The sequence below is a fragment of the Geotrypetes seraphini genome, chromosome 15, assembly GCF_902459505.1.
Source record: "Geotrypetes seraphini chromosome 15, aGeoSer1.1, whole genome shotgun sequence".
Classification (NCBI taxonomy): domain Eukaryota; kingdom Metazoa; phylum Chordata; class Amphibia; order Gymnophiona; family Dermophiidae; genus Geotrypetes; species Geotrypetes seraphini.
Window position 1 is genome coordinate 56,847,700 of NC_047098.1, and position 23,305 is coordinate 56,871,004.

At 42.2% G+C, this 23,305-nt stretch overlaps 1 protein-coding gene across 9 annotated transcripts in view; it reads left to right on the forward strand.

Moving 5' to 3' along the window:
- Nucleotides 1-23,305, forward strand: part of GTF2I (general transcription factor IIi) — a 158,699-nt gene that overhangs the window by 81,440 nt on the left and 53,954 nt on the right. For all 9 annotated transcript variants that reach the window (XM_033922230.1, XM_033922229.1, XM_033922225.1 and 6 more), the window contains 6 exons: nt 8,129-8,200; nt 11,499-11,682; nt 12,070-12,128; nt 12,335-12,406; nt 15,012-15,195; nt 16,940-16,998. In XM_033922230.1, coding sequence (XP_033778121.1) covers nt 8,129-8,200; nt 11,499-11,682; nt 12,070-12,128; nt 12,335-12,406; nt 15,012-15,195; nt 16,940-16,998 — 630 coding nt within the window. The remainder of the gene's footprint in view (nt 1-8,128; nt 8,201-11,498; nt 11,683-12,069; nt 12,129-12,334; nt 12,407-15,011; nt 15,196-16,939; nt 16,999-23,305) is intronic.

Below are 23,305 nucleotides of genomic sequence, written 5' to 3' on the forward strand. Positions count from 1 at the left end.
TAATGATTGAAAGGGCTTTGGGGCTTTTGGCATGCAGCACTCACTAACACAGCTTCATAAAAGAGGTATTATATTTATTTCTTTGTTATAATTTAGTGTATTTTTATATTAATGCCAATTTTAATCCAGTTAGATCCAAACACATTTTTTAAATTGAATTTAGTTTTAATAAATAATCTTGAAACATTTGCGTGAGACAGGAATGAGATTTGTTGAGGGTGATAAGAGTGAATATTTATCAGAACACCGTGCAGACATTTAATGAGATGATAGGCACAATGATTGTCATAACAGATCCATAACATCAGGGTGGAGCCAAAGTAGGACATGACAATATATATGAATGGGTTAGTAAGGGATTATGGGCCTAGATATTATATAAGTAAGGGTTATGTTTCTCTTGCAGAGAGACAGAAAAAATTTCAAGCATTGATTTCATTCTGATTTTAGATTCTGTTATGGAGGAAGATATGCCACCAGAGGATATGCCACCCAGGTACAGGAAGCCAAAGTTCTCTCGTGGAGATCGTCTACTACTTGCTGAGCTCTTCCTTCCGGTGGAGGAGCAACTTTTCCCAACTCCTGGGAAGCGCCCTAATCTGCGTAGAAAGACAGCTTCTTGGGCAGCCATCCTCCGGCGATTCAACCAGAAAGCCAGCTATCCCCGGGAGATTGAAGATCTGAAAAAGAAGGCCCGAGAGCTAAGGCAGAAAGAAAGGGAATGGTTACGTACAGTGCAAGGTAAATAGAAGGAGGTGCTCAGTGGGCTTTATTAGTGAGTTGGGTGGCTCAGTGGGATGCAGATGGCTTGATTAATTAGTAGGTGGAGGTGCTCAGTGGGATAGGTTAGTGTGGGGAGTTCTTTGTATGGTAGGTTCACGTTAACTAGCATGATTGAAACCTACAAAATGAATGGGGTAGAACTGGAACAAGTGGATCGATTTTTCACTCCATCAAAAATTACAAAATCTAGGGGACATTCAATGAAGTTACAGGGAAATACTTTTAAAACCAATAGGAGGAAATATTTTTTCACTCAGAGAATCGTTAAGCTCTGGAACGCATTGCCAGGGGTTGTGGTAAGAGCGGATAATGTAGCTGGTTTTAAAAAAGGTTTGGACCATTTCCTGGAGGAAAAGTCCATAGTTTGTTGTTGAGACAGACATGGGGGAAGCCACTGCTTGTTCTGGATTGGTAGCATGGAATGTTGCTACTCTTTGGGTTTTTGCCAGATACTAGTGACTTGGATTGGCCACTGTGAGGACAATCTACTGGGCTAGATGGACCATCGGTCTAACCCAGTAAGCCTATTCTTATGTTCTTATTCTGTCAGAATGCTTCATACTACTGATGCTTCTTCAATTTTACATGTTGACTTAAATGCTGACACCTATTTTTTTTTTTCCAGCAGGTATTGACAGTGCAAAGATGGCAGTGGCAGCCAGTAAAAATGTTACTGATGTCCCAAGTATTTTTCTTCCTTCCCCTGTCCCTAACCCATTTGGATATCCCCCACTTTTGCCACAGGGAGATCAGGATGCAAATTCTGTCATGGAGGTCCCTCTGACACGGCATTCAGATTTTGCAGGGCATGCAGTGGAACAGACTATATGCGGTAGGGCTGGGTTTGCTGGAGGTCTTCGGCCACTGCCAATAGAACCTATCTTTGAAACAGCTGGAAGCACAGCTCTGCTGCAGAAGATCCTGCAGAGAGTTGACGACATGCAGGAAAACTTCAGGGGGATGGTGTCAGAGGTGCAGGACTTGGCATTCACTCATCATGAGGAGATTCTTTACAAGCTGGAAAGCATTTCTTTCAATCAAGATATAATGCTTTCCAATCAAGAAAAGATCCTTTCAGCTTTCGAATGGATCGCACAGGCACTTGTTCCTCAGGCTCCACCCCCTTAAGAACTTTCAGGACATGACCACCTCATCTCCCTGAGGCCCTTGTTCTTCTCCTTTCCACCCCCATCAAGTTCTCCTTGCCCTTTTTTCCTCCCCAAAAAACAAATTCTATGATGATTAATAAATATTATTTTTCAATATCCTATTGTGCGATGCCTTATTTATTTTTATCTTATTTATAATCCTATTTTATACACTCCTAGATGAAGAACCTCCAACTACATACCACTACGTAAAACAAAACATATGTTCCAAAGAACAGATAGGTTAAAATAACCACATTTTCTTTAAAATTCTCCTCAGGAAGTAACATTATACAGCACTATTGTTATTGATGCATGAAATTGTGCTAAAATATTTAGCTTACTTCTAACATTTCATTTTCATGGTGAAACTTCAGCTTTACAGAAAGGGTAGTAGAAGCATTTAATAATCTCTTAGAGGAAGAGATAGTGGATACTGCGAATAGGCAGACTGGATGAGCCATTTGGTCTTTATCTGCCATCATGTTTCTATGACCTTGAAATGCAAGTTTTAAGAGCCTTAGCTTATAACAATGGTGCTCTATGACTTCATAATGAAGGTGTAAAGAGCCTTAGCCTATAGGGAGAGGTGGAGACAGTGGATGGGCAGACTGGATGGGCTGTTTGCCTTTATCTGCCATCATGTTTCTATAGAAAACAAAAAAAACCTCTGTGGGGTCAATTCCTTTTGTTTTTTATCATGTTTCTATAACCATAAAGTTCTATGACCTCATAATGCAAGTGTTAAGAGCCATGGAGGGGCATGATCAAAAAAAACGTCAAAGTCCCCTTTTGGCCTAAGGCCTTAAACGTTGAAAGTAGAAGCAGGGAAAATGTCCATAATAAAAAAAAACGTCCAAATGGAGGTTTTTTTTTATAATGGCCTGCCTCTACATTCAGCTGTTTAAGTGCCCAGACCACCACTAGGTCTACACATATACCCCCACGACGTCTACACTTATACCCCATAATGAACCAAAAAAACGCCTAAGCCCCAAACGTCCAACACAAGGGCTTTTAGGCGAAGGAGGAGCCAGGTGCCAAGCCCGCCCGTTCGGGGTGCAAAGCCCGCCCCTCCGGCAGGCCAGCCTGTTCCAGAAGGGGGCCGGATTGGCCCAGGTGGCTGAAATCCCGCCCACTGGTGGGGCCTATGGTGCCTGGGCCAACTAGAATAGGCCCAGGAGCCTTAGGCCCCTCCTGTGGGCGGGGCCTTAGGCACACAGGGGTTGGGGGATTGGGGTATGCCTGGGCAGGAGGAGTTGAACTCCCTCCTGCCTGATATTGTAGGGGATGGGGGGCGAGAGACCAGGAGGGCTTGGGCTCGCTCCTGGCCCAAACGTAATGGGGTGCTGACGATCGCCGGGGCAAGAGGGCTTGGGCTCCCTCTTGCCCCGAATGTAGTCAGGCAGTCAGGGTGCCGCGGGGCAAGAGGGCTTGGGCTCCCCTCTTGCCCCAATATTGTCGGGGGGGTGATGTATCGCGACAGGAGAGATTGGCCATCTCCCCTTCCGCGATGTGATCACTCCTCTACCCGAAGTGCCACAACCCGCAGCAGGAGAGATTGGGTATCTCTCCTGCCGCGGGTCACGGTAGTTCGAGTAGAGGGGTGATCGCATCGCGGTAGGGGAGATGAGGCATCTCTCCTGCCGTGATGGTTGCGGTGGGTGGGTGCAGATTGGGGTGGGGGGGTGGGTGCGGTGGGTGGGGGGGTGATGTATCACCTCCCAGGAAAGGGACTTGGGAGTTCTGATCGACAAGTCGATGAAGCCGTCCATGCAATGTGCGGCAGCAGCAAAAAGGGCAAACAGAATGCTAGGAATAATAAAAAAGGGGATCACGAATAGATCGGAAAAGGTTATCATGCTGCTTTACCGGGCCATGGTGCGCCCTCACCTGGAGTACTACATCCAGCACTGGTCACAATACATGAAGAAGGACACGGTACTACTCGAAAGGGTCCAGAGAAGAGCGACTAAAATGGTTAAGGGGCCGGAGGAGTTGCCATACAGCGAAAGATTAGAGAAACTGGGCCTCTTCTCCCTCGAGCAGAGAAGATTGAAAGGGGACATGATCGAAACATTCAAGGTACTGAAGGGGATAGACTTAGTAGATAAGGACAGGTTGTTTACCCTCTCCAAGGTAGGGAGAACGAATCTAAAGTTGAAAGGGGATAGATTCCGTACAAACATAAGGAAGTTCTTCACCCAGAGAGTGGTAGAAAACTGGAATGCTCTTCCGGAGTCTGTCATAGGGGAAACACCCTCCAGGGATTCAAGACAAAGTTAGACAAGTTCCTGCTGAACCAGAACTTATGCAGGTAGGGCTAGTCTCAGGGCGCTGGTCTTTGACCTGAGGGCTGCCGTGTAAGTGGACTACTGGGCATGATGGACCACTGGTCTGAGCAAGCAGCGGCAATTCTTATGTTCTTATCCCATTTTCCCCAAAGAGCTCAGAACGGGTTACAGGTTATGATTTGCACTAGATTTGCCATAATTACAGTACATGTTTACGATACAAGTTTTCATCCTAACTTGACACATACTAGGGTCTAATACTAATATACATAGAGGGGCATAATCGAAAGTGTGCCTGTCTGAGTTTGGATGTTTTGTGCAAGACATCCACATACCCAGTAGGAAAAATGTCCATTTTCAAAGCTGCCAGATGGCTATCTTTTATTTTTGAAAATGAGCTAGGTATAAGGTTTGGTCCTTTGGATGTCTACCTTTTTTGCCCATTTTCAAAATTAAAAACATCCACGTGAAAAACGCCTGTCCAATTCTATAAAAGATAGGCATTTATCTTATATGGAATTGGATAGGCGCCTATTGCACAATAAAAATTTTTTCCCAGTTATTGAGCCTATTAAGGGTATTTTGCCAGTTAAGGCCATCATTTATCAAGCTGGTAAGGGATTTTTATTGCAGACTGCTGCGATAAAAGCCCCAATGCTCATAGAATTCCTATGAGCGTCGGAGCTTTCACCCCAGCAATCTATGATTTTTTTAAAAAAAAATCCCTTACCCAGCTTGGTAAAAGGGGAGGGGGTAAGTTAGGCGTACTTTATAGGATTTTCATGAAAGTTCCAGTTGTTCTGGACACCATCAATCTAAACAAACAAATTTCCAGGGATCAGTTTCTCCAAATAGGTTTGTTTTATGCAAATCATGGCAGTAACGAACCTGTTTCTTAAGCTTGGCTTTTTATTGCCACTTCTCACCATTAAACTTCTAGCCAAAGACACTTTCCTTGTGGAGTTTCATTGGCTGTAATATGTAGAGGCAGCTTATCAGTGTGTGCTTGGAATTTGCTGTTAATCAAGGCTGTGGCACCCAATGCAGTTAGGAATATATTTGTATCTTTCGCCACACCATCTTGGTCTCTGATGACAACTGTTGCTACATGAGAATGAGCAGTGTCTCATCTTCAGCAATCCAGTGGTACCTAGTCCTTGAGGTTCTTAGCATCAAAGCCTCACTATAGGGCTCTGGGTGTGAGATGCAGCATGAAAACAAACAAAAAAAAACCCCTCAAACCTCCACTGAGCAAAAGGAAAGCAACAAACAAATCCCGGCATCCAAAGAACCGGAATGGTGGAATAGCTGAACCAGAAAGTCACAGGTTTATTTGCCTAAAAAATAATAATAAAAGGTTAAAAACAATACATACAAACATGAATATTACTAGTCCAATATAGTATAAACAATTTAAAAAACAAAGGAAATAAGGTGATACCTTTTTTTTAATTGGACTAACTCAGTGCATTTTATGATGAGCTTTCAAAAGTAACCCTTCTTCAGATCAGAAAAAAATTAAATGTTGACAAATATCAGTATATAAGGAAAACATGAAAGCATTTCAGGGATAGGGATAGGAAGAGGGAGGGAGGGTTGGTTGGCAGGAGACAGAAAGATGACAGAGCAGTTTTAAATGTCTTTATAGTGGGAAAGAAAGTCCAGATCTCTGTTAAATCCTGTCTGGTAGGTGTCAAAATACCTTATCATTTTGATTTCAAAGGCTTTACATTTTTGGATTGTTTTAAAGTTCCCTTTTAGTATTCTCACCATAAAATCATCGGTGCAGTGGTCAGTTTTTTGAAAGTGTTGTCCGACAGAGGTGACACATCCTGGTTCATACTGTAGTTCTTAATGTATCTATGTAGATTGATTCTGGTCTTTAGCATTTGGCTTGTTTCACCAATGTAACATGCCTCTTTGCACTTTTTGCACTGACTGATGAGACGTTATTCATTAGGGAAGTGTAAGATCAGGTAGGCCAAAACTTAATATGAAGGAAGCAGAGTTGCTTGTTAAGGACATCATGGAGATGGAAATACTCAAAGCAATCTGAACTCTCAATCAGAGTAAAGCCACAGCCCTCCATAGGGACACTGATTGGACCAATGATGAAAATGTTCAGTGTGATAATTGCAAGGGAGGAGATCCCTGAATCAGTGAGAGTAACAGTATCGCAAGGCAAGGATGATAACTAGTTCCTGCAGACTGATCTTGTTGATAAACTTGGATGCCAGGTTATTAGCAAAGGTCTGAGCTGATAGGCTACAGGTATTCATACTTAAGTGTATGAAAATCACTCTAGATTTATTCCAAGCTGGCAGGCAAGCAACATTTGCAACTTATTCAATCAAGAGAGCGAAATCTGATAGGATAGTCTTTATGATCCTGACTTCAATGTTGAAAGATAGGTAATAGTAAGGGTTCATGTTCCAAATTTTGCATGCATTGAGGTTAAGAACAAAATGTATTAATGGCTGAAAAGAGCTTCATACAGCTTCTAAAACTAGAGGTAGAGTCATAGTAATATTTAGGGACATTTGAGTTAGGGCAAGTGAATATTCATGGAATACAGGTTACAAAACAGCATTAAGTGCAGCTGATGTAATATAATATTTACCCTTAGTCAACCTCTTATTACCCATTCTGCTGCATTAAATTTAGTGCTTCAAAGCGTCTTGACTGGAGGGAGATAGCAACACAGATATACAGTATCATGAAGCAAAAATAGTGTAGAGGGCCACAGATGGAATGACATGGTGGAGACAAAATTCAGACGAAGTAGCCCATGTTTCAGCTAATGCCTGTGTCAGGGGTCATTAGAATGTAGCAGCTATATACAAGATTGTATGTATCAGTCTCACAGTGAAAGTAAAAAGATATCCAATACATGGAATAACACTTCCTGACATGGCCTATGTTTTGGCTAGTGCCTCCATCAGGCGTCTGCACACTTAAAAATACACAAATAAATAGAACATAAATACATTTAAAATTGCATGCCAAATACAGAGAGAGAAATAATGAAAAATTTGTCACATTAAAACCAGAGGTACTCACTGTCAACTTGAACACAATCATACCTAAAAGATATTATCTTGCGCCATTATGTATTACCTTACCATGCCACGTACTGTCATGCACTGTAATTGCTGACACTTCCATACTTTGCCAGTCATTCCATGCTATATCATGCTTAGCACATATCATCATTCAGTTATGTATTGTCCCGCCAGACCATGTACTATTATGTTCCTTCTATGCTCTTATATTGTAGCTCAGATATATCAACAAATGCTTTGCATTTCTCATTACCACTTGATGTTACATAGTTACTGTATCAAAATCACCCCTTTCTTTTCATTTTTCATAATCTTATTGATAAAGAGTTACCATATTTAGTTCAATGTCTTCCCATCATACATTACATAAAGGCGTACACAAATAATTGAGTATTGTATCTTAATACAGATTTTCTTTTATTCCATTGTCTTTTGATCTTATGCACATGGGTATGATTTGAAAAAGCCTGGTTTTTGTTTGCCTCTATTACAACTGTGTTCTTAGTCTAACACGGAGCACCAGATATAGTAAATATTTTCCCCGTAGACATAACCCCCCACCCACCCTTTTTTACAAAACTGTAACACAGTTTTTAGCACCACCTAAATTCCTATGAGCGTCAGAGCTGTTACCATTGCAGCTGGCGCTAAAAACTGCACTACGGTTTTGTAAAAGGGGGGTGTTAGGGGGGGGGGGGGAGAATGAGAGAAAATAATAAATTTGGTCAAAGCTTTTATGAGTAAGTGGAACATTTTCCAGTTATGTCCTTCCTCAGTAGCAACTGGTAAAATTAACTACTTTTTTTCCTTGGTTTTTTTGGTTCTTCATTGTCAATTCTAGTAAAAGAAGAGTGGTATGCTAGAATCACCAAATTAAGAAAGATGGTGGATCAGCTGTATTGTAAAAAATTTGGTAAGCATGCACACTTATATGGGTTATATTTCTGAAAAATAATTTTTAAAATCATCTATTTACAAAGAAATTTTACAATGTCAGAAAGACTTAAAAATTGATGTTTAGGGCTCCTTTAACTGAGATGCACTAACAAATTTAGGGTCTGATTCTATAAACGGGTGTCCCAAATGTAGGCGGCGGTAGGCGTCCTACTACCATCTGGCAGCCAATCAGGAGGGACACACGTTTTTATTTTAAAAAATTCCCGAGGCAGGATGCCTACATTGTAGACATTTGTCGTGGGGCTAGGGACACCTAAGCTCACCCAAGGAAGGGCGTAGGTGTGGTTTTGCCAAGAAGTGGCCTTGGGCGATTTTAAATGGCCCTTGGCATCTCCCTAGAGCCATGATAGTTGCCTGATATGTTTCAAAAGTTAAAATTAGTCGATCAGCTGAGCCAGCAGGACTCCCTGAAACTGTGCTTCAGAGAGTCTTGCTGGCTCAGCTGATCAGGTGGAAAATACCTCTGTCACCCAAAATCGGCTGGAGGGATGCCTTACACCACCCAAAACCCTCCCATCATGACTGGCAGGAAGGATGCCCACTCCCTTTTGCCGCCGGCCCCTTTGATCCCTCAAACTTCCCCAACTGCCAACAACACCCCCCCCCCCAAACCTCAAGATCTCACCCCGGCACCTCCCGAAACCTCAAGACTCCATCCCGGCACCCCTAAGCTCACCCAACAGCCCCCCTCCCCCCCTGGTATCTTTCTGAAGAAAGGCCAGCCAGAGGGATGCCTACTCCCTCCAGTCAGAAGGTCTGCCTCTTCAAAATGGTGGGCCTTCCCCTTCCCGGTACATTCTGGGATGCAATGGGCATGGCCTAAGACTCCGATTGGGGTGCCATGGTGGGGTCTTGAGATTTGGGGGAGTGTCAGTAGTTGGAGGGGGGTTCGTGGAATCGAAGAGGCTATTGGCAAGGACATCCCTCCTGCCAATCGTGATGTGAGAGGTTCAGGGGATTGAAGGCAGGAGTGGGCATCCCTTCTGCCGATTTCAGGAGTACATGTTGGGGGGGGGACCTCTACAGTAGACGGTTCAGCTGATTGTGGCAGGGTATTTCCCCCCTGATCATCTGAGCTTCCAGAACTCTCTGAAATACGGCTTCAGGGAGTTCTGCCAGCTCACTGATCTGGTATTCCCTTGCCGTGATCAGCTGATGGCGAGGGATCCCTCAACAAAGATAGATAGCTGAGCCGCCTATCTTTGCAATCAGGCTACGGCGCGATTCTCTAACCAGCACCAGTGATATGGGCACAGGTTAGAGAATTGGGAGGTTAGGGCAGATGCGATCCTGTATAGGATGATGGTACCTGATTCTCGGCCACTTCTTAGACGGCTGTCGAGACCGGTATCCTATACAGAACCAGGCCCTTCGTGCACACTAAGACCCAAATTCTCTAAATAGCACTGTGAGTTAGGCAATAGTAGGCGCTCTACCACTGCCTAACTTAATGGTTTAATTACTACTGCTGTTTATTTCTAGAGCACCACCAGACATAAGTAGCGCTGTTCAGAATCAAATGAGCTTACAGTCTAAACAATCAGGATGCCAGAGTAGGGGTTACACTTAGAGGGGGTAGTTAAACTGCTGGCTAGGATGGTGAGTAGAGTTATGAGTTGAAGGTTGTCTCAAAAAGGTGGGTTTTCAGTCTACTTTTGAACCAGGGAAGTTGCATGGTGGTCAGACTCAGGTAGTATATTCCAGGCATACGGGGTGGCGAGATGAAAGGAACAAAGTCTGGAAATGGAAGTAGAGGTGAAGGGAACAAATAAAAGCAATTTGTCGGAGTAACGGAGTTCTCCGGGAGGTGTAAGAGGAGAGATATTGAGGGGGCTGCATAATGAACACACTTGTAGGTAAGTGATAGAAGTTTGAACTGTATGCAAAGATGAATAGGAAGCCAGTGAAGTGATTTGAGGAGAGGGGTGACTTGAGTGTAGTGAAGTTGGCAGAAGATAAATCGTGCAGCAGAGTTTTGTATAGATTGCGAGAGAGAGGCAGTTCACCTGTTAATTTGTTCAGTCAGCACAGTAAGTGACTGCGCCGCTTAAAAACCAAAAAAATGTTTAAAAAATGTAGGCACCCAGAGAGCCGCCTATAAAAACAGCGCCAGCATCACATCTATAGAGGTGCCTAGCAGCACCTAAGGTCAAAGTAGGCGTGTTCTGGGCCAAAAATGACCATAGGCGACGTTAGGTGCCTCTGTAGATGTAATTCACATCAAAGGTAGGCGCTTTCAAAACTCCGGCCTACATTTCTGGCTGCAGTTCTACAAACAGTGCTGGAGAATGATTGACATGCGACCGGTGCCATTTTTGTGTGCCCTTTGTAGAATCTGGCTCTAAATGTTAAGAAGCCCATAGGAATAAAATGTGCTACGTGACACTTAACACATGCAAGCAAAGTTGTTAGGAAACACTAAATTCATTTGCGTATCTTAGTAAAAGGAGCCTATAGATTCCATAGTTAATTTGAGTAAATTTGCATTAAAAAAAGATACTGTAAGTTCACTTCAGGACAATAAAATGTTTATTCCTCCAGTTTTTCGTAAGATTTGAATGTTTACTTTCCCTTTTATTTTAAAGCAGAGGTTGGATTCTGAATGTAATTTGCCATCATATTCTTTACCATAAAGCCTGTATCAGAAGATCAGAGGAATAGTTGATATTACTATTTCAAGTTTTAAAATTCTAGAATATCATTCAGGATGATTTATGTACTTTAGGGTTTTCTCAAGGCTTTTTGTGTGGAAAATATAGAAACAGTGGCAACAGAGAAGTGGCAACAGAGAAGAAACTGTGTTTAACTAAAATTGCATGTGAAAATGCAAATCTAGATGTAATGGTGCATTTATATATTTAATTCTGAGTTTTGTAACTCCCTGTTATTTATATAAGTTTTCCAGCCAATCAAATACTGGTTTCTTCAATGAATGGTAATTATTAGTGATTCTGAGAACTGTAATAAATTTTCTTTTCATTCTTTCATCTCTTCCCAATCCTTGTTCCTGAAACAATGTGGTTGAGTGATTCCCTTATTGGACAATACTGAACCCCTAAATGTCATCATGCAAACTGGGAGACAGAGTTGTCACTGTCCTATTCCCTTCTTTTCTGCAGCTTTCTCATTTCCATTAAGTATGGGAGTTTGAAACTTTGAAACCCTGGTGGTGTTTATGGATTTATTTGGCTGAGGCAATTCAAATGTTTAAAACTTTGAGGAGCTCTTTTGTTAATGTTGTGGTTTTTTTCTAGCTGAAGCCATGGGAAAAACTGAGCCTATGGTTGTTCCATACCAGAAATTTGAGGCCTACCCTAATGATCTGTATGTAGAGGGACTGCCTGAGAACGTTCCATTCAGAAGCCCATCTTGGTATGGAATTCCTAGGTTGGAGAAAATTATTCAAATGGGAAATAGAATCAAATTTATAATCAAAAAGTAAGTTGGCAAATTTTGCTTCTTCATGAGCTGAGAATAAACCAGAGATGACTTTTTTTTTTTTTTTTAAGAAAGATATTCACATACTTGTTTGCAGTTTGGAAAACGTATATTGCTTGAGCTTGTGGGGATAAAACAAATGTACAGTAAGCAGGGAATATAAGATGTAAGCAGATTAGGTAGAATTTCAATTATTCCTGAATCTGGACTTTTTCTCTCTATATTCTTTAGTTTTCTCTAGTCTAAATCTAGTAAACAAGAATCTGTTAAAACCTGGCTGTTTTTTCCAAATACTGCAGCTTAAGCAAAGTTCATACTGCTGTACTCAAGGCACAGTAAAGTAAGTATGAAGGATGGCTTAAAAGAGTAAATCCTTGTTAATTACAGGCCAGAGTTGCTTGCTCGGAGCCAACCAGAGGTTTTTCAACCAAAGCCAAATGCAGGAGGTAAGACAGTACTTCAAATAGTCGAATTAGGTTGACACCTCAAAGCAAAATGTTTGCCTTACAGATATTTTATCCACATGAAAGCTGTGTCAATTTGAAATATTATCCTTTAAGTATTTTGAATCATTGCTGAGGATGTAAATATATTTGATTGATTGATTGATTTTTTAATGACATATTTTCAAGATTGTAATTTATCTTTTTAGTCAAAGAAGACTGGAATGTTAGGATTACAAAATTAAGAAAGCAGGTAGAGGAAATATTTAATTCTAAATTTGGTAAGTTAGTACTTGATTTTTCTATTCTGTATTTCTTATATGTTTTGGAGATAAACTTCAAGTTTTAGTCATAATTCAATTTGAAAATAAGAATTATGTCTTCAGTATAGCATGTGATTAATGACATGACTACTAACAGATTTGAGGATGAACCAAGTAGCTGAGACTTTCCTTTGCTCTGCCACCTAATCTAGCCAACTAGTTTTTGTCAAGAGAGAAAATCTAATTTTCAGTTCCAGTGCAGGAGAGACAGGAGTTCTGACGACCAGGGCCCAGATGTATTAAAGCCAGCGATCATTGCTAAACGTATTTTTACAGCTTTAGTGATTGATACTCTAACATGGCTCCTGATGCACTAAAAAGTGATTGCTTTTAGCGATCCAAAAAATAGCGACTGGTCAAGAGCAGTTGCTTACCTGTCTAACCTTTTTTTTATGGGCACAGATGCTGTGCATATTACATAGTACAATATCTGTCCCATTAAAATAAAAGCTCACCCCCCAGAAACCGGCACCATGAACCATCCCCCCCCATGCCAGCAAAAATGGCAGGAGGAATGCCCACTTCCTCCTGACATGCTGAATCCCCCATGAAAGAAAATTGGCAGAAGGGATGCCCACTCCCTCCTGCCATGGTGACTCCCTGCCCCTCCTACGGCAGCAAAACTACAGGAGGAATGCCCACTTCCTCCTGTCATGCTGAACCCACCCCCACATGAAAGAAAATTGGCAGGACGGATGTCTACTCCCTCCTGCCATACCGACCACCCTCCCCCAGCAGCAGCAAGACGGCAGGAGGAATGCCCACTCCCTCCTACCACCAAAGGCTCAACCCCGTGCCAGGCGCCTCTCCAAACATCCCCTACCCTCCTCCTTCTCCCTCTGAAAAAAAGGCAGAAGGGATATCCACTCCCTTCTGCCTTTCCCTCCCCAGTGCCATTTTGAAGTGGCAGGCCTAAGAGTGTGACTGACTGAACTTCCCTCCCGCTCCAGTTTCTCTAAAAAGGTACAGGGGGGTTGGAGGGTGGGGTTTCAGGGGACCTCCAGTGGCACGAGGGAGTGGGCATCTCTCCTGCCTTTTTTTCAGGGGGGAAGGGGGAGGGGAGGGGATGTTTTTCTTCTGCGAACAAGTTGAGAAGGTGTCTTTTTTTCTGCTCTGTTTTGTGTGTGTGTTGGGAGGGGATGTAGGGGGGTTATCCAATTTTGAGGCTTTCTGGTGCTACAGAGGTTCCCAGAGATCCTGGGACAGCTTTACCTGTAAGAAGATACAGTCTATGGTTCAGAGGATTATAGCTGGGGGGAGGCAACCCTTTAGAGCAGTGTTTTTCAACCTTTTTACACCCGTGAACCGGCAGAAATAAAATAATTATTTTGTGGACCGGCAAACTACTAGGACTAAAATTTAAAAACCCAGTTTACGCCCCATCTCCGCGAGCTTGGTCCCCGCAAACCATCTGATCCCATCTGCACAAGCCGCAGTTATGATTTTATATTGAACATATTTTATTAAAGTATAAAAAGAAACAATATTCTGAATAATTGTGATTTTATAAATACAAATATACAGAGCACAGACCAACAAAACCCCTGTCTCCCCTCCCCTTCACATATATCCCCTCTACTATCAAGAAAATCGAACAAGCCAAGTTATTATAGAATGCTACATAGAAATATCATGTTAACAGAATATTGCAGTCCCCAGTTATGTCTCTAGCAGGATATATATTTCAAATCTGATATATTCTAATGACAAAATAGAAATAAAATTATTTTTTCTACCTTTTGTTGTCTCTGGTTCCTGCTTTCATCTTCTTTTCACTCTTTTCCTTCCAGCATCTGCCCTGTCTTTTCAATCCAGCATCTGCACGTGCCATTCAATGTCTGCCCTCTCCCCCTTCCATATGTATCTGACTTCTTTCTATGCCCCTCTCCCCTGTCCATCCAGCCTGTGCCTCCTCTCTCCTTTTTTACATCATTCATTCCAGCTTCACTGCCTTCTTCATTTTTATCTCTCCTACACCAGATCTAGCATCTTTATCCCTCTCTCATTTCTCTGCTGACCCCCTTTCCAGCATCAATGTCTCTCTACTTTCTCATTCCTCTCTCTCCCCCTTCCCTCATCTGATCTCTCCATTCCACCCTGACCCCCTTCACCTCCTGTAATCTCCTTTACTCCCTCAGAGTGAATCTAAGGGTTAGAGGATTCTGGGTCTCAGGTGGGCTATATTAACCAAGAATCTGTGGGAGCCCCTGATCAGAGGGAGGACCCAATAGTGGGCAGGCTTTTTAAGCCAGTGGACCTGGTTGAAGTCATTACCCGGGTCTTTCCGTCCGATCCCGGGTCACAACTGCATCAAACAGGCCCAAAGGACGCTTTTGTTGGGCGAGGGCCTAAGGTCTCTTTTTTTAAATAATTTGAGGTGAGGATTATTTGGTAGACAAATTGTTGTATCCATGATCCCCTTATAGTAGAATTTTGATGTGTTAGATAAATGAGTCATCATATTAAGAGAAATCATTAAAATTCAAATTTATGTAGCAAGACCAAATGGTATTTTCTTTTACTCCAATACATAGAATATAATTTTTATTGTTTCTGTTTTCAGCGCAAGCTTTGGGTCTTACAGAACCTGTGAAGGTACCCTACCCTGTATTTGAATCAAATCCTGAGTTTCTGTATGTGGAAGGTTTGCCAGAAGGAATCCCATTCCGGAGCCCCACATGGTTTGGAATTCCACGATTAGAAAGGATTGTCCGTGGAAATGCCAAAATTAAGTTTGTTGTTAAAAAGTATGTTTGTTCTTAATAACTTTAGACTTTTTTCAAGATTTTTGTTTTGTTCTTTGAGCTTCTTAAATTTCCGCAATTCTTCAAAATGTGCAAATGTTTTGTATTAGGTATGGTGGGAAAAGCTTAGATTCTGGCTTCTGTGATTCAGCTCAGATGGCGATGATCAAATTTATTATAGATCCTATCAATTTAGAGCTTGGTAAATAAGAATAAAATCCCAGTCCCAGAATAGTTACTATGAACTGCAGAGAACATTAATTCAATCAGGGACATTTGTAACTAGTTCTAGTCTTCCAAATGTCAGGATTTGACAGACACACTTTCTCAATTGAATTTTGGTCTTGATACTACTCTTTATTTCTAGATATTTCTATAATAGCTACCAAATCTGCTGCAACCTTATTTTACTATATTGTTAGACATTTAATTCCACTCTGCCACTTCTTACTGTATTCAGTATAGCTTACAATTTTTAAAGAACACTAACATAAATAAATTCCTTAACTGATGTTTTCAGTCATTCAAGCTATAAGGAATACTGTTTAAAAAAAAATTAAAAGGGCTTGGCTTTTGGTTCATTTGAAACCGGAATCTTTATAGGTTGTGATACCCTTTTTCATAAAGGCCAACAAGAAAATTATTGATGTATGTGAGTTTCAAGGCCTCTGAATCCTCCTCTTTAGAAATGCAAAAGGTATATACTAGCACCTTTATTATCTGGTTCTTTAAAAGGTGTCACAACCAGGAAGGCTCCAGATTTTTTAGGACCATTATGGTTACTAGAAAACTGCCAAGATCTTATAAAACTGAGTTTATATAAACTTTTTTTATTCCATTCCTCATACAGTGACTTTTCAGTCAAAAAGGTGATTTGCAGTGGAGTGGTAGGTTCTATAATGATTCTTTTTGGATCTGTCATTAGACATTGATTGTGTTTCTTTAGTAATGGTTCCAGAAAGTATCATTAAATCCTGATTCATTTTACTGCCTATTGATGCACAAAAGTATCTCAAAGGTCTTACCTTATTACTGTGATATTTGTTACCAGATGGTCACTTTGGGGCCATTAAGCAAGATTTAAAAAAAGGGCAGAGGGCAATAATCTTTATATAATTTTTTTAAAACATGTAAAATATTTGATTTATTTTGGTGATTCATTATGAAGTTCTTCTCAACCTTCTCCTGAGACATATCTAGTCAACCAGGTTTTCTGAATTACCACAGCGAATATGTTTGGCACAGATTTGTATACAAGGGTTTCCTAATATGTGCAAACCTATTTCATACATATTGATGGTGGTAATCCAAAAAACCCGGCTGGTTAACAGTTCGTCCAGGAGTAGATTAAGAAGTACTGCTATAGTAGGGTGCTCTGCTCATGTATTTTGTTACCTGTGGAGTACCATCTGAAAGAGTATTTATTCTGGTATTTCTTTCATTGATGGTATACTGTAGCAGGGCAACTAAGCATTAAGCCAGTTTCATACCTGTGAGCTCACATGCTTGAGTAATCACCCAGAAAATGATCCCATAATTCCTGGAGCTGAATGTTTCAGGGCTCTTGATAGCAATATAATCAGAAGGCATAATGAGTAATTTTTATTTTAACAAGTTAAATTCTTCACAAGAGTAACTGATTCTATTTCATCAGTTCCAGTCAAATATACATTTTCATGTACTTTAAAGTGATCAGTGGTCTTCCAAAATGTATCACTTCATTTATATTATATGTTTAACTTTTCAGACCACATTTGATACAGTCTTACTTGCCTCCTGAGTTGGCTAGTAAAATTCAGATTGAAGGTAACAATTAGTACTTGCTTTTTTTCCTTTTTTTTTTTGCCAAGCACTGCCTTAATTTCTTCATACTTATGGATACTGACAAGCTGCAATTAGGCTGATTTATGGAATATAGAGGACTTGAAAATCACATCTTAAAAGAAAGCAGTTGAGGGTTTATCTGGCTACCTTTTGAAGCTGGACAAACCCTAGCTATTTATATTTTCCCCTCACTCTGCTGCTAAATTTTGTCTAGGAAAATAGTTTCCCATAAATACTTACCTGGCTAAAAAGAGGTGGCACCAGGGCCAATACATGGTTGTTAAATGCCCTAGGTAAATTTTAGTATGGCATCCCTGACTCAATGATCTCTTATTCCTCTAGCTCCCCCCATCACCTGAGATTGTTATAATTAATAATGATTATGCCATAATCACTCATCCTGGAGCAATTCTGTAGAAATGCATATTTGGACATCAACACTTCTAAATATGAAACATTCAAAATGAGGGCAACTTCCAAAAGCCATTTACCTGGATAACTGGCTATTTATCCAGATAAATAGGCCTTTGGAAAATTATCCATCCTCCCTGCAGTTAAAAGTTTGTACTAATGGTTCTTTGAGCTGTTTGGATGTCAGGAGCTATTCTAGTTTGATTGTAGCTACTCTTTGATGCCCCCAAGCTATTGTTACCCTAGATGATTGCCTAATTGACCTGATAGGTAAGATGGCCTTGGATGGCTCTGGGGGCCATTCCTTGGGCATGGTTAAGTTTTAGCTATCCACTTCTGCTGATTAGCATTGACTAAAGTTACCCAGATAATTCTGGTTAAATTAATAGGTATCCTAAAATTGTCTAGTTAACCTTATCGGATAACTTCATCTGGATATACGAGGGGTGTTCAATAATTTATCTACCTCGGTAGGAAAGAAAAGAGTTTTCAAAAAATTTTTGTTTTATTTTTCAACTAGTCTTTAAGCCCGTTAGATTAACATGTGCTAAAATAGATGTGTGTGTCTATCGTTATTTCTGTCTCTCTCTCTCCTTGGCCGCTGTCTGTCTGCCTTTCTTTCCTTCTGTCTCTCTCTTTCCTCAGCTGTCCACCACCATCTTTTGTCTACTCCCCCTGTCCAGCAGTAGCCCTTCTCCCTTCCTTTTACCTCCCCCGTGTCCAGCAGTACCCCTTCACTGCTCCCCCTGTCCAGCAGCAGCCCTTCTCCATTTGTTTAATCTCCCCTCTGTCTAGCAGCACCTCTTCCCTGCTCCCCCTTGTCCAGCAGGCCTTCTCCCTTCCTTTTACCTCCTTCCCTGCTCCCCCTGTCCAGCAGTAGGCCTTCTCTCTTCCTTTTACCTCCCCCCATCCAGCAGCACCTCTTACCTGATTCCCCTGTCCAGCAGTAGGCCTTCTCCTTTCCCTGCTCCCCTTGTCCAGCATCCGCTAGCCCGGGCAGCCTCGGGACTTTTGCTAGGCCAGCCTACCTCGCATTATCAAAATGGGCCGCAGCTGCTGCGTTTGCTGGTCCAGGGATGAGAAGAGGCGTTGCGGCAGCACAAGAGTCAAACCGCCACCGCCACTTAAATCGCTGCATGCATCACAAGCCGCCCCACACGCCTGAAATCGAATTTGGCACACATCACGCTGTCAGGAAACATGGAGTTGTAAGTACGCATGTGCACTTAGGGTTTTATTATAGAGGATATAGTCCCCTGATAGCTCCATACATTTCATCCACATTTCCTGCAATGATTTCATCCCCTTTGAAAAGAATTCTTCTCTTCGACCTTCATTCCAGGATGTCACAGCTTCTTTGATGCAGTGGCATACCTAGCATATGTGACACCTGGGGCCCATCATTTTTTGACACCTCACCCCATCTATATGAAAAACATGATTTTTAGTGACAATCTACACATCACACAAGAGTGTACCTAGGAAAAGGCAGCATCTTACATACTGCAGTGAGCAGTACATCAATACACCCATTGTAAAACTAAACAAGCCAGACTAGTACCGATTAATCCTACACTGTCAATCCTAACAGAAAACCATGTCTTTTCGAACACAGAAAACACCTTTGCCTAATATGTAATTACAAACTAACCCCTCCCCCTTTTACAAAACTGTAGTGTGGTTTTTAGCCAGCTCAGATGCCAACGCAAAAAAACATTCTACAGTTTTGTAAATGGGGAGATAGAATAAAATTACGTATACAAAGGTTAAACTAAAGCACCAAGAAGCTGGATGCTGCATACAATGCAACATCACAGAAACAGCGATGCATCTCCCCTAAAGCAAAAAAAATAAATAAATAGAATTTTTTTTCTACCTTGTCTTCTCTGGTTTTTGCTTTCCTCATCTTCTTGTCACTCTCTTCCTTTCTTCCACTGTCTACCCTCTCTCTGCCCCTTCTATATGGCATCTTCTCTCCTTCTATTCCCCTTCCCGAAACTTTATGCCTCCCACTTCCAACTCTCCCTTCATCCCCATTGGTTTGGCATCCATCTTCTTCCCTTCCCTTCTCCAAAGGTCTGGCATCTCTCTCCTCTCCTTCCCTCTCCCACACCCCCATGGTTTGGCATTTCACTCTCTCCTCTCCCTTCTCCCCCACTTCCATCAGCATCTGCCCCCTTTCTTTCCCTCCTGAGAACGCTTGTGCATCTCAAGTCGGCTCACGCCACCATGATCCTGATTGCTCCTCGGTGGCCTCGGCAGTTGTGGTTCTCCCTGCTTCTTCAACTCAGTGTCATGGATCCTCTTCTTCTACCTGTTTTTCCTTCTCTGCTGTCTCAGAGTCGAGGTTCGCTGTTGCATCCCAATTTACAGTCTCTACATCTGACGACTTGGTTCCTTTCCTCCTGACTCCTTCCTTTGAGTTGTCTCAGTCGGTGAGGGATGTTTTGGAAGCTTCTCGGAAGGCTTCTACCAGGCAATGTTATTCTCAGAAGTGGATGAGATTCGTTATGTGGTGTGCTTCGAATTATGTGGAACCTCTGTCTTCTTCTTTGTCCTCGGTTCTGGATTATTTGCTTCATTTGTCTCAGTCTGGTCTCAAGACAAATTCGGTCCATGTTCATCTTAGCGTGATTGCTGCCTTCCATCAGCAGCTGGATGGGAAGTCGCTCTCTGTCTACCCCTTGGTTTCTCGTTTCATGAGGGGTCTTTTGAATGTCCATCCTCCTCTCAAGCCTCCCCCTGTGGTTTGGGATCTGGATGTGGTTCTTGCTCAATTGATGAAACCTCCGTTTGAGCCCATGGATAAAGCTCATCTGAAGTTCCTTACTTGGAAGGTGATCTTTCTGCTTGCTCTCCCATCTGCTCACAGAGTTAGTGAGCTGCAGGCTTTGGTAGCGGACCCGCCTTTTACTGTCTTTCATCATGACAAAGTGGTCCTGCGTACTCATCCCAAGTTCTTGCCTAAGGTGGTGTCGGATTTCCACCTCATTCTATTGTTCTTCCAGTGTTTTTTCCTAAGCCCCATTCTCATCCTGGTGAGGTGGCGCTTCACACTCTTGACTTTAAAAGAGCGTTGGCTTTCTATCTCCAACGCACCCAGTCTCATCGGAAGATTCCTCAACTTTTCTTGTCCTTTGATCCTAATCGTTTAGAGCGTCCTGTTTCCAAGCGCACCTTGTCCAACTGGTTGGCTGATTGTATTTCCTTCTGCTACGCTCAGGCTGGTCTCTCGCTGCATGGTCGGGTCACGGGACATAAAGTCTGAGCGATGATGGCTTCTGTTGCTTTCCTCAGGTCCACGCCAATTGAGGAGATCTGCAAGGCTGCCACCGTCACCTCACACTACTGTCTGGATACTTTGTCCAGGAGCGACGGCCGGTTTGGCCAGTCGGTTTTACGTAATCTGTTTTCCTAAATTGCCAACTTCCCTTTTTTGGTTAGCTTGGAGGTCACCCACATATAGAGAATATGCTGCCTGCTTGTCCTGGGATAAAGCACAGTTACTTACCGTAACAGGTGTTATCCAGGGACAGCAGGCAGATATTCTCACAACCCTCCCACCTCCCCGGGGTTGGCTTCTTTGCTAGCTATCTGAACTGAAGACCACGAGGAGGGGATGCGCCCTCTAGTGGAGCGGGAAGGCACACACATGCATGGTGCAGCACCAGCAAACTTGAAATCTTCAATCAAGTTTGCTTGAAAAGCTGTCCGCGTCGGGGCTCCGTGGATGACGTCACCCACATATAGAGAATATCTGCCTGCTGTCCCTGGATAACACCTGTTACGGTAAGTAACTGTGCTTTGTAGGATGGTGGGGCAGACTCACCATAAATTGCAGTCATGCATTCATGAATCTCCTTTGGCTTTTTCCTTTCTTTTTTTAGAAATTTTATCACTGAATGGCGCTCCAAATCTAGCAGTTTCTTACTTGATTTGCACGAGGATTCTCCTGACATCCTGTCTCTTGGAATATTAGACTTGCACTGAGCTGTAACTGTGCATGCGTAACCTTGAGACATCATAACATGCACAGACTTGTTTCAACACACTTACTACTTTCTTTCATACTCAGGTAGATAAATTATTGAATGACCCTCATAAGCAGCCGCATAGTTATTCAGATAAGTTCTGAATACCTGGATAACCTTTCCTCTCACTGCTTATGAAAAAAAAAGAGAACACAAATGTAAGACCCATATAAATTATAGTCATGGGTATAGCTGTCATTGAACAAGCCCAGCAGAATGCCTAGGGCCACCCAGTGGTAGGTGCTGCCTGCTGTCTTCTGCTCTTTATCCCACTGTCTGTCTTTATCAGCTGACCACCTGTGGTACCCAGTAACATTATCTCCCTTCCTCCTCACACATCTCCTCCACTCCCCTATCCCCAGCAGTCCTCCAGAATCCCAGCAGATGACTGGCAGAGGGAGCGATGTGAAGAGGATGCATGTGACCGGCTCCACCTAAGGGCCTTTCCTTTGCTAGCTGCCCACAGGAAATGACATCACAAGAGATGGGATGCAGCAAAGGAAAGGCTCTAGCAGTGCTGAATGCAGTTCACATTACTGTCTACCGGTCACCTGCTGGAATTCAGGAGAACTACCGGGGGAAGGGTTGGAACAGAAGGAGATTCTGAACCCGTGCAAGATGGGATTAGCAGAGAGAGATGTAGGACCCAAACCAGGGAAGGTGGGGGCGCTAGGAAAAAGGGAGAGAGACCCCTGGACTAAAAATAGAGCATAGATGCTGGACCAGTAAAGAGAGAAATATACCAGCCAGGGGGTGTGGGATGGATGCCAGGGGGAAAGATATTGGCTCTGGACTGAGGACTTGAATCAGGGATGACAGGAGAAAGAGAGAGGGAAAATTGCTGATTCAGGGGAAGGAGTGCAGGAAGAAAGGAAGACGGGCGGAAAAAGCTGGATGGACATGGGGAGGTTCAGGGACACAGAGAAGAGACTCTGGCCATGGAGGGAGCATAGGGACAGGGACACAGAAGGGCAATGTTGGACAAGAATAATAATAATAATAAGCTTTATTCTTGTATACCGCCCAACCATGAGTTCTGGGCGGTTCACAATCAGTGAAGCATACATGTAAACAAGTCAAGAGAATAATCATAATACAAATTTATCAAACAAATAGGTTTTCAGTAACATTCTAAAGGCCTGATATGATTGCGTTGGAGAAATCAGAGGACTTAACTAGGAATTCATTTTTTCTAACTGGAAAGCAAATGTCTTATCTAAGAATCTTCTATAGCGACAAGCTTTAGTAGATGGGAACATAAACATACAGACATTGCGAATATTTTTATTTGACTTATATACTTTAAATTGGGACGATAGGTATCCTGGAGCCAGACCAAAAAGAGCTTTAAAGCAAGTGCAGCTAAATTTAAAGAGAATTTGCACTTCGAATGGCAACCAATGCAGTTGCTGATAAAAGGGACTCACATGATCATATTTTTTTAATCCAAAGATCAAGTGCACTGCCATATTCTGTATTATTCGAATGCGATTTAAAGTGTGTTAAGGAAAAAAAAAAAGAGAAGAGAAACTGGACCCAAAGTAATTAATGCTCAGACTATAGACATTGTATTTTTTTCTGAATTTGTTAATTCTAATAGGTCAGCATTTAGAAATGTGAATCTCTGATATCTTGTATTTACATCCCTATTTCTATTACTATGTCAAGTTTCCTATAGAGGTATGAAAAGTGTTTTGCTTTTTGCAGGATTTGTTTACTAGAGAAGGTTTCTCTTTGTCTGCCCTGCCATGCCCTGCCCCCATCCTCACTACTTTGGGATAGATGGTGCAACAGGAGGCCCGTTTTAATTTTTCCCACTCAGTCCTAGCCACACCACTGATTATAGC